Below are 12255 nucleotides of genomic sequence, written 5' to 3' on the forward strand. Positions count from 1 at the left end.
CATCCCAGGAATGAACCCAAGCAAACGGGGAAGTGTGTGGGTCCAAGAGATCCATAGGGAGTGGGGAGATTGGCTACAAAGTGGTACAGCAGGTTTGATCTATACTACTAACACTTTTCTAATTGAACAATCATAAGAGAATAATGGGTCACGTGATTATCATAGGCCAACGTAGGTGACAAAATGGGCTGAATGAGCTAATTAGACAACTAGACGAGGCCTGAACAAAACTGAACTATTAAGACTAAATACGGATTAATAATTTTCTAAATTGCACATAAGAACATGAACTCAAAAATTGCCAACCGGAAGCGTATATTGTAAAAGTAAATAATAATTTCATGTTACACTGCTGTGACAAGTAACAGAATCAGCAACATTGCTGGGAATTTTCCAGACCAGGGTTACAAATGCAAATGATTTGAAATCAAAGGTGACAAATCCACAGATTAAAGTAATCAGTCGGGTGGGATTTTCTGGGTTCCCCCCCACCTCCCCCATGTGGGGGGTCCCTCGTGTCTGTTGAGGGTGGGGGGGGGGGGGGGGGGGGAGGGTGGAGTTTATTTTGATAGGAGATCAGAACGTCCTTTAAAGATGCGTCCTGATCTCTGCGGAGCCGGCACTGTGGGTTCTATCAGGCCCCGCACCGCGACAGTGACGGCAAAGACCATGCCCCCAGATTTCTTTTGTAGAGTGCACGGAAATCATAGAATTTACAGTGCAGAAGGAGGCCATTCAGCCCATCGAGTCTGCAGTGGTCCTTGGAAAGAGCGCCCTACCCAAGCCCAGACCTCCACCCTAACCCAGTAACCCCACCTAACATTTTTGGACACTAAGGGGCAATTTAGTCTGGCGAATCCACCTAACCAGCACACCCTTGGACTGTAGGAGGAAACCGGAGCACCCGGAGGAAGCCCACACCGACACGGGGAGAACGTGCAGACTCCGCAGGCAGTGACCCAAGCCGGGAATCAAACCCGGGACACTGGAGCTGTGAGGCAACTGTGCTAACCACTGTGCTACCATGCCACCCATCTGAAGGGAAAATTCAGCTACTTGCTGGTTTTCTCACCTCAGCCAGCACTCTGTGCCCAGAGGGAAAATTCTGCTTTTGAGAAGAAAGGATCAATGAGATGGTTGAAAAATAAATGCAAAAGTTAAGGCTTCTGTTAATGACATGTCAACCTGTTGCTTGCACCCAATGTATACACCTGTACTTGACACATGCATAAAACTGTTCATTCCCATATGTACTTGTACTATATATTCCCATTAGACTGTTTGAACCCCTGTGTTAGCTGGATCACTCATCAGCAGAATCCTTTCTTCCTCTTCCTGTCGGTGTTGTGCTGGGGAAAGCCTCATAGCTGCTGTGGAAGTTCAATCTATTCCGTCTGATACAAGATTGAATCCCTGATGGAGCTGAATTGGAGTGTCGGTGAAGATGCGTAGCATAAATGCTCCATTGGTGTTTGGTGCAAAGGTACTTGGAATGATTACATAGTGTCCTGGGGCAAGTTTGCTCCGGAGGTTTATGCTTCTCTGGGCTACATAGGCTCCTGAATCTGAAACAGTTCTGTGATGTGTAAAATGCTCTGCGGTTAGAACCTCCAGTGGGTCGGACGACTGTGAGGGGAAAAAAGGAAAAACAATTCCATTTCAGCTTGTTATCTTCTTTGTATTGGACACTCTTGTGAACAGCACAAAACACAACTGACAGATGTTTTTGTTTGAGAGTATAATGAGAAAATCAATACCTTCTTGAGATGGTGTGAAAGTCAGATTGGAATTTGCTAGGTTTGATTCACAGTCTCTATTGACAACTAATAAACTGACGCCCCCGCAGAGCTGGAACTGGTGGCACTTACTGTGCAGCTACACTCATGGTTGAGTAAAGAGTGGTTGGCGTTGCCAGAACAGTACACAGCAGGAGTCAATGCCACATTTACATTCGTTATAATCGTAATTCACTGCAAGCAGTTCATTCAATGTGAATGTCCTCAGACACATGGTAAGGTGCTAGCTTTATAGATGGAAGTTCTCTTGTGGGAGGAGTTAGAAAGGAAAATATTTTCCAAACTTTATTTTTTTTCTCAATCCAGTAAGGCGCCTGTACAAGAAATCATTGCTGAATAGATTTACTAGCCAAATAATGTGGCTCCCTCATCAGGAAAGGAAAAAACAAATTCTCAGCTCACCTTGTAGATTTGGATCCCAATAGGATTCACTGAAATGCCAAGCCTCCTGTCCATCCTTCGAAACTTCTGAATTAAAGATATCAGAACGTAGCATTCGTCATCTGCATGGTCTTCATCACTGCTTGAAGGATCATCTATGGGGTGGCATACGGCACGTGCCAAGAAACAGTCTGTTAGCATTTCTGTTCATTTAACAGAACAGGTGACATCGGAACAACTGAGGAAACCATGCCTATTTCAGAGTAACCAAAAAAGTAATTGGAATAAAAAGGTAAATTAACATTTCTCAGTGTAATGAAAATAAAATCATTATCAAAAAGAGGCATCTCAAAGGCAGTCTGGTGTACATGGACTTTCAAAAGGCACCACAGTGCCATACAATAGAAATGTTACAGCTCGTGGAATAAAAGGGAGGGTACAGAAGTCTGTGGAATTGTTGTGGGTATGGTGGGTGAAGTTAGGCACATGTAGCCGGGGGACATTCTCACTTGTTAAATCTGGACATGTCACTGAATTAAATATTGTCATTCTTCACACCTCAGAATCTTTAACCCTCCTCCCAGTCACATTGCACTTCTCCCCATCAGGGCAGAATTGCTCTCACTGGCCGTCAGTGTTTGCCAAAGAGTTCGGCCCTCTCAGTGCAAATATTTTGTTTGCAGTGCTAGGACTCAGACATGATTCAGTGAACCCTAGACCCTCACCCATAATGTCCCTCTAGAGCAAAGGGGCAGAGGAATGTAGCAGAACCTCACAGAGCCAGGGAGTCAGTGCGTTGGCAGCAGACAGACAGGAGTCAGACAAAAGCAGCAGCTGAGGAGCATCAGAGGCCATTCCTCATTGCGAGACATCATCACCTTCCTGCATCAACCGGGCAGCAGACACTCCAGGGCTCCCCTGCCCGACCACTCTGATGATTAAGATCTAGGCCACCTTCATCCATGATTGCAGAGAGATCACGGCGCCTTGCAGGGGAGGGGACGTCACACTGTATGCCAGCAAGCTAGTCTTCCTCCATAAAGCGAGAGGTGATGAGGGAGTCTCCAGCACTCCTGCCCATGTGCATCTTCACGCCTGTCTGGCTCCATACTCCAGATCCTCAATGGGTTCTTCCTCAACACTCTTCTGAACATCCTCCTCATCCGCGAACACGTGCCGCTCCTCAACGTCATCCTCAGGAAGGTAATCAGGCTCTAATTGGATGCCTTGTGCCCCTGCTTGCGCAGGTTCTCCCCCCCCCCCCCCCCCCCCCCCCCCCCCCCGCCCTCACTCCCACCCCCACCATTGATCAGAGCCCTGTGCCGAGGCATGGTGTGTTTCATAGTAACTCCACCTCTGGGGAGCCCCTCTGTGAGCTGAATTGGAGGACCCCACCAAACCTGTCGCGTCTACGGAACCACATTTTTAGCAGACCAATGCACTGCTCGATTACAGACCAGGTAGCACTGTGAGCATCATTGCACTTGTACTCTGTTGCAGTCTGTGGACTCCGCATTGGTATCATCAGCCAAGACCTGAGAGGCTATCCCTTGATCCAAACAATCCATTCCTACAACTTGGCGTGTCCCTCGAAAATGCTGGGGATCTGCAATTGGCCGAGGATGTAACTATCATACATGCTCCCTGGAAAACCAGCACGCACGTGCTGAAGCGCATCTGGTGGTCACACACCAGCTGCGCGTTGAGGGAGTGGTCCCCGTTGCCGTTGATGCAGCGAACTCCCTGGTGGCATGGGATACGGAAAGCAACATGGGTTCAATCATTCGCCCCTTCACCTGTAGCAGACAAGCTATGTTTCCGAAGCCTATATCCTCTCCTCTCCTGCCAGCCCTGGTGCAGGTCAAAATGTATGAAGTCCAGAGCCCTGCATAAACTGCATCTGTGACTTCACAAATGGACTTATGGGCAGATGCCTGCAATCTTCCACACAGGTCATCCGTGGAGCCCCAGTAGGACTCCATTGCAAAGATGTTTAGGGCTGTTGTGACCTTCACGGATACAGGGAGTGGGTATCCACCACTGCCTCATAGCGTCACACAGACTCCTTTGTGAGGTGGAGTGTTCTATGGCGCATATTATCCTACAGCACCATGAAGGACACACAAGTCCTGTAGGCCCTCAATCTCCTGTGCCTTCATGCCCCCTGCACGGCTAGTGCAGCCTCCAGCTGCAGAGCCTGCCCTGCGGCCCCCTGCTCTCATTCCGCAGGGTCTTCGCTTTAGTGCCACTGCATGTTGCTGGAGTCTGTACTCCACCAGCGCTGTGATAGGTAAGCTAGCCAGCTCCACTGGCTCCACCCTGCTGATGGGTTGGCTGGGGCAGAGGGTACCTAGGGGGGGTCGACTTGGGGGACACCCATACAACCTATGGCTCTAAGTTCACAGTGGGTAGTCAGCGGCACGCACAGCTGCATGGCTGTGGACTCTGCAGTCACCAACACCCCGCTACTCCCCCTGGTCCTGGCAGACGCCCCCCCCGGCCAGCGGCATGACTGTAAGCAAACTATGGCGATGTTGGACACTTTCCGTACCCTCTCTCTCTCCTCCAGCAGCCACAGAACCTGTTTTATGATTATATGCTCGTTTATTAGCATTGAGCACAGAACCTTAGTATTCATCACATTCCTTGACTTGGTGACTGTGGGCAGCTGATATTCCTGAGGGTGAACTCTTGATGGCCAGTTAGTGTGATGGGTATGAGTCTCAGGAATGTTTGAGGGCACAATTGCTTTCTGCTTCAGTGGTAAGCAAAGCTAATAGTCACCCTGCTTACTCAGGCTACATCATTCAGAAATCTCGGGCGCAATTCTCCCAAAGGGAGACAAAGTGCTGACGCCAGACTGAAAACTGGAGTGTTTCACTCCGGCGTCGGAGGCCGCTCCTCGTCCCCTATTCTCCCACCCCCAGGGGGCTAGGAGCGGCACCACATCAATTACGCACGCCGGGCCTTGACGCCCGCATCAAAGCGGCACCACGTAAATGACACGGCCGGTGGCGCTTAAATTATGTCACCCGCGCATGCGCAGGTTGGCCGGTGCCAACCCGAGCTTGCGCAGTTGCCGTCCTCCCCTCCGCCGCCCTGCAAGACATGTAGGAGTGATCTTGTGGGGTGGTGGAGGGAAAAGAGTGCGTCTTACAGAGACGCCTGCCCAACGATCGGTGGGCCCTGATCGCAGGCCAGACCCCTCCTGAGCACCCCCCGGTGCTCGATCCTCCCCCCCCCCCACAGGCCCCACATGCAGCGGTCGCGCGCTGTTCACGCCGGCAGCAACCAAGTGTAGTTGGCGCCGGTGTGAACCGGTCGAATTGGGCAGGCCGCTCGGCCCATCCGGGCCGGAGAATCGCCGCTCGACCGTTAGAAACGGTGAGCAGCGATTCTCCGAGCGGCCTGTCGTAAAACGCGACACGCCGTTTTGGGGGGTTGGGAGAATCGCGTGCGGGTGCCAGGACGGCGTGGCGAGAATCGCCCGGCACTCCCGCGATTCTCCCACCGGGCGTGGGGGTCGGAGAATCGCTCCCCCATCGCTGTCATGCCTCAACTACTATGCCTCCTGAAGAGCTATTCCAGAGATTGTGCCCCATCTCCCCCAGGGAGGGCACCGTGTTACCTCCTCTTTTTGGTTGTGATCCATCCAGCTCATTAGTTCCGGCTCCTTGACTATCATCACATCCCACCCCATGTGCCATGCAGCTGTCCCCGCCCCATACTCCCATGCCACGAACTGCAGACTTACTCAGTCCTAAAAGCTATTTAAACAACACATACAGCAGAATTCAAGACCACATACACCAGCTGCGGCCATCACCCCACGCACCAAGTGCAGCTTTCTGCTCCCGACAGCTTCCCTCCTCTTTCGCTCATACCCCCCTGCCCACCCCCCAAGCCCTTGACTCCCCCTCCAAGCCCCCAACCATTCCACCCCCTACCCGTCTCTGGAGCTGGCCAGCGTGCCATGTCCTCTTGGACTCCCTGATGCTCAGTGGAGAGGGATTCTCACCTCCTTCCTCCCTCTCGGAGGACATGGCACCTGGTTCTCTTTTTTGTGAAAAGCAGTAGTAATTTGTGCCAGCGAGACGTCACGCCTGGTGAGTGGGAATATTCAATAAGGGCTGAAGATGTGACATTAACCACGCTGAGTATATGGTAATGGTTTCAAATTCATGGGCCGGAATGATTGCAATCAGAAATCTCGCTGGTGCACGACTTCTCGTGAGATTTGGCGGCCATGACGGGATTTGCACCAGTGGCTAACCGGCCGTTCAATCTTGCTCCTTAACTTTGGGTCGAAAGCATTTGCTTAATGAAAATACAGTGGTTTCTAGAACTGACAGCTGAGCTGAGGCAACAATTCTATTCCTTGGATGGCAGGTAGAAAATGTAGACTCAAACAGCATAGAATGAGGCCATTCAGCCCATCATATATGTGTAGGCTCTGTGACAGAGTTTTGTTGTTTGTCCCACTCACCTGCTCTTTCTCCAGTGTCCTGCCAAAATTATTCCCTTCAAATTTTTCTTCAATCCACTTTTGAAAGTTAATATTGAATCTGCTTCCATCACACTTTTGTTCAATTCAATCCCAATTGACTGTTTTAATATCATTTCAGATTCATTTGCTAATTATCTGCCAATCTGCAATCTCTAGAGTTGACCCTTCTGTCAGTAGAAACAATTTCTCCTTATTTACTCTATAAAAATACTTCATGATTTTGAACATCTCTCTCAAAATATCTCCTTAACCTTACCTGCTCCAAGGAGAAGAAACCTAGCTTCTCCGGTCTCTTCACATAACTAACTTCCTGCATCCTCATTTTCTTCACATCTCCAAAGGATAATTCTTCATTTTGGAATGGAGAATTACATTTACTTACTGGATCATTCTCATCTTGCTTTTACCCTTTGATGCTTAACCCTTTATCACTTCAAACAATTGCTGCAGTTATTTCGACCTGTAAACATCATCGTGTTTTGATATCTGGGCATATTAAGGAAACTGTAAACTTTGGTGTGAGTCTGTAATTGCTTACATAGATACATAGAAGATAGGAGCAGGAGGAGGCAATTCGGCCCTTCGAGCCTGCTGTGCCATTTATCACAATCATGGCTGACCAACTAACTTAGTAGCCTAATCCTGCTTTCTCCCCATAACCTTTGATCCCATTCTCCTCAAGTGCTATATCGAGCCGCCTCTTGAATATAAATTCAATGTTTTAGCATTCACTACTTCCTGTGGTAATGAATCCCACAGGCTCACCATTCTTTGTCTCCTCATCTCTGTCCGAAATGGTTTACCCTGAATCCTCAGACTGTGACCCCTGGTTCTGTACCCACCCACCATCGGGAACATTTTCCCTGCATCTACCCTGTCTCGTTCTGTTAGAATTTTCTAAGTTTCTATGAGATTCCACCTCATTCTTCTGAACTCCAGCAAGAACAATTCTAACCTAGTCAATCTCTCCTCATATGACCATCCCACTATGCCTGGAATCAGTCTGGTAAACCTTCGCTGCACACCTTCGAGAGCAAGGAGCAAGAACATCCTTCCTCAGAAAAGGAGACCAAAACTGCACACAATATTCCAGATATGGCCTCACCAAGGCCCTGTATAATTGCAACAACACATCCCTGCTCCTGTACTCCAAACCTCTCGCAATGAAGGCCAACATACCATTTGCCTTCTTTACCGCCTGCTGCCACCTGCATGCTTACCTTCAGCAACTGGTGCACAAAGACACCCAGGTCCCACTGCACACTCCCCTCTCCCAATTTACAACCATTCAGGTAGTAATCTGCCTTCCTATTTTTGCTTCCAAAGTGAATAACCTCACACTTATCCAAATTATACTGCATCTGCCATTGATTTGCCCACTCGCCCAACCTGCTAGAATGTAGATTATTGTAGCTGGGGTTATCGTTAATCCTCAGACGCACAGGATCTACAAGATACACAGATATAAGTTCTGCTTATGGGAAAAAGTAAGAAAGCACTGCATGAAATCTGTACTTAAAACACCTGGGGCTGGAAATTTGATTGCAGCTCAGACTGAAGCCTCTGGAGGTTGAGATACTAGCCATCACAGCTGTTGGAGGGGGTCAGGGAGAGTCATGGTGGCGGCGAATGCTGGAAGAGAAAACGTGTACGGTTTTCTCTCGGTTCTTTTTCCTTTTTACTTCTATTTCGCCCAGCGTACAGGCACTTGACATGACAAATTGATTTCAGCTTCCACCCATATTCTATTCTTTCTTCAGACTAAAAGCTAACACTTGTCCTGCTCTTCCATTCCAGGTGCAGACAATGTCAATGTCCCTCTGCCACTTTGAAAAAAAATGCCTTCCAGATCAACATGACCCAAGCAAGTACCAGCTCAGAAAGCTCCAAAGCACTACTCTGTGTAGCACTTCCGAGGCACGCTGATGATTTGATGAGGCATTATAAAAAAGTACTTTTTTTTTTTAATTGGTTAAGCCATTTAACTTTATTCTGGGATTTTACAAGTCCTAAAGCAACTTTTTTAAGGGCCACTGGGTCAGAAAATGGCAAAGAGGAGTCTACTTTCCGAAATTCTCAAGTTTAACTCTGAAAGTCATTTGCCTGTTTTGGAGTCTCGGGCACGTATTGCTGCAAAAATGTATTTTTGTTCTGTGCACCCTCAAGGAGGCCAACACTAATCAAAGTCCTTCCCTTACGCTCTATTTCTTTACCTTTTTATCATTTTCAAGTTTCCTATTTTTGTTCTTTGAACTCTTCGACGTCCTTTCTGCACCCGTTCCATCATCTGTCAAAGACTCTTTCTTGTCCCTCCTGGATTCATTGCCCTATTTTGTTTTTCAACTAATTCCAGGAATGTTTCATTTAGTTTTATATATAATTTACAGCACAGAAACAGGCCATTTGTCTCAGCTGATCTATGCAGTATTTATGCTCCACTCGATCCACTTTCCACCCTACTCCACATTACCCTATCAGCATAACCTCTATGTGGTTATGTAACCTCCTTTTGCAGTTAATGTGAGTACCCCCACCCAAGCTTGCCTGTACGGTCTTCTACTCCACTTACCTGCCACATATCCTCTGTATGTAATCAAGGCCTGAGCATGTCAAAGCTCTAACACAGAAGAGTACGAAAGATCTGGACAGAGCCTGTGCTTAAAATACCTTTTTAAAAATTAACTTACGGGATGAGGACGTCGCTGGTTAGGCCAGCATTTATCGCCCATCCCTAGTTGCCCTTCAGAAGGTGGTGGTGAGTTGCCTTCTTGTATCGCTGTAGTCCCTGAGGTGTAAGTACACCCACTGTGATGTTAGAGAGGTAGTTCCAGGATTTTGACCCAGCGACAATGAAGGAACAGCGTTATATTTCCAAGTCGGGGTGGAGAGTGACTTGGAGGGGAACCCCCAGGTGGTGAGGTAAATACCTGGGCCCAGATATTCGATTGAAGCTCAAACTGAAGCCACCTGCACACAAAACCTGCCCTCTGGAGGTAGACATGCAGCTCATATGGGGCTGGTTTAGCACAGGGCTAAATTGCTGGCTTTGAAAGCAGACCAAGGTAGGCCAGCAGCACGGTTCAATTCCCGTACCAGCCTCCCCGAACAGGCGCCAGTATGTGGCAACTAGGGGCTTTTCACAGTAACTTCATTTGAAGCCTACTTGTGACAAGCGATTTTCATTTTCATTTCACAGGCACGGGGTATCGTGATAGTGGCAAATAGCAATGCTGGAGGAGGGATTGTGCATTTTAACACTCACACCCATTCAAATTATATTTATCTGTCGTTTTCCGCTGTAACTTAGCTTATTTTATCTAGAAAAATTCTTGCCCACACATTAACTCTTTGAATACTTTTTCACCTGAGTTGAAGAGCTCAAAGGCAGTCACAATTCATGAGAAGCACATCTAACAACTTCCCATAATTTTGGGAAACGTTCTTACCAGCCTCTGGGACGACGATAGTGATGGGATACTGAGGGTTGCAGCTATAATTAATCATATTATTTCGGCATCCACCTGCATTAGTTCCAGTCACCCACTGACCCTTCACCTCCTGCAAACTGCCAGCATCTGTGAAGAGTAGGAAAAATGTTGATAGGTCCTTAAAATGTTACATTAGGTTTTAATCTGATAGCTGAATTGCTTTCAACATGTGGAAGAAATGGTGACATTCTACCACAAAGGGTAGAATATTACGTGAGGGGGTGCTCATGCACGGCATGCATTACCCCTCCTCCCTGAAACAAGGTTGGCACGGTGCTGACACCCCACCCAGGCCACACCTCAGCCATAACGCACTGCAGGCGAGCTGAATTGGGCAGTGTGGGACTCCACCCCTCACCCAACCCGTCCAACCAGTGGGAGCTGCCAGCCAATCCAATTGGCCAGCCGTTCCCTCAGTCCTGGCAGCACCAAGAGTGCACTGGTGGGCGCTGCCAGGGCGGCAACCCCGGGTTGAGGAAGGAGGCCCAATTGATCCCGGAGACAGGTAGGTCCAGGGTTGTGAGTAGGTTGTGAGCCCCAACTCCCTGCCCACCCCTCGATCTGCGAAGAGCACACCTGAAGATACAACCCCACCCTCCCTTCTGGGCCCATGAAGATTATTTTAAAATCAGGCTGCCCCCGTCAAATGTTTTATGGTGTGGGCAGCATATTATTGGGGTCAAATGGTTTGATATCAAGTCCAATTGACCCTGGATTATTGACCTCCCTAAATACATGACCTCACACTTCTCTGTTAAATTCCATCTGCCATTCTATCGCCCACTCCCACCAATCCATCAATATCATTTTGGAGATTGACCCTTGTTAGGGTGTAAGCATTAAATATAAGCTGACATTTTAGAAACTGATGAATAAGCAGAAATTCTGCTTGTACTTTGTTAATTGTCCTGTAAATTCAGGTTGATGTAAATGGTTGAAGCCATTACTTAGTACATTGCTTACAACTTTCCAATATTCACTGGCTGGGGTACAGTTCCTCTCCTCTGGTATGTGTTCAGAGTGTTTAGGTCCATATGTACACCAAAAAACTAGGGTATGGACTAATAGGCATGGATTCTCGAATCTGAGTTCGCCCCACCACCGTTGCCAGCGGGAACGGAGAATTTTCCGCACAGCAAAAACTCCATTCGCCGCATGGGACCGGAGAATCCCGTTAGCGTGAATGGACAGAGAATTCCCGCCATAGTCTTTGTTATTTAGGTATGTTTTTGGTTGACATATAGGCACATGAATGACTACTTGCATATCACCAGTGATTTCTATATCGTGGCGACAACACCGATTTAGAAAAATTAGCTGCTTCAGTTACACGGGGCTGGTTTAGCTCACTGGGCTAAATCGCTGGCTTTTAAAGCAGGCCAGCAGCACGGTTTGACTCCCGTACCAGCCTCCCCGGACAGGCGCCGGAATGTGGCGACTAGGGGCTTTTCACAGTAACTTCATTGAAGCCTACTCGTGACAATAAGCGATTTTCATTTACAACTGCTGGTGGTTGATGCTGAGGAAAATGATGTGCTGTGTGGATGAACAAGGTGTCAGTTAAATTCCTAATTAAATGCTGCACAAGGAGCATTCAGTTCCTCTGATGTAGCCATGGATGCCTGGAAGCATTACCTGGCGTTAAGATTGAGTGCCATAGGGCAGCATGGTGGTGAAGTGGTTAGCACTGCTGCCTCTCGGCGCTGAGCACCCGGGTTCGATCCCAGCCCCGGGTGACTGTCCGTGTGGAGTTTGCACATTCTCCCTGTGTCTGCGTGAGTCTCACCCCCACAACCCAAAAAGAGGTGAATTGGACACGCTAAATTGCCCCTTAATCGGGGAAAAAAAGAATTGAGTACTCTAAATTTATTTTGAAAAAAGATTGAGTGCTTTTGTGTCCTACATTGAGAGCAGTAATGCCATGATGATCATGCCTTGCTCATGCATCTTTCCCAGATGGCAGACACGCCTTCTTGATTAATCTGTTATTTGGCTTGTTCTGTAAGTTATATGACTCCTGAACCTCTCCCCACCAGGCTTCTGCCTTCTCTTTCTCCAGATGCATTTATAGATTTCTGACAAT

General features: G+C 48.1%; 1 protein-coding gene across 1 annotated transcript in view; it reads right to left on the minus strand.

Moving 5' to 3' along the window:
* Positions 1-1380: 1380 nt before the first annotated feature.
* Positions 1381-12255, minus strand: part of LOC119974330 (calpain-A-like) — an 88496-nt gene continuing 77621 nt past the window's right edge. The window contains exons 9-11 of the mRNA XM_038813101.1: positions 10131-10259; positions 2199-2332; positions 1381-1626 (exon numbers count right to left, since the gene is read on the minus strand). Of these exons, the coding sequence (XP_038669029.1) occupies positions 1381-1626; positions 2199-2332; positions 10131-10259 (509 nt within the window). The remainder of the gene's footprint in view (positions 1627-2198; positions 2333-10130; positions 10260-12255) is intronic.

This window comes from Scyliorhinus canicula, chromosome 12, assembly GCF_902713615.1.
Source record: "Scyliorhinus canicula chromosome 12, sScyCan1.1, whole genome shotgun sequence".
Classification (NCBI taxonomy): domain Eukaryota; kingdom Metazoa; phylum Chordata; class Chondrichthyes; order Carcharhiniformes; family Scyliorhinidae; genus Scyliorhinus; species Scyliorhinus canicula.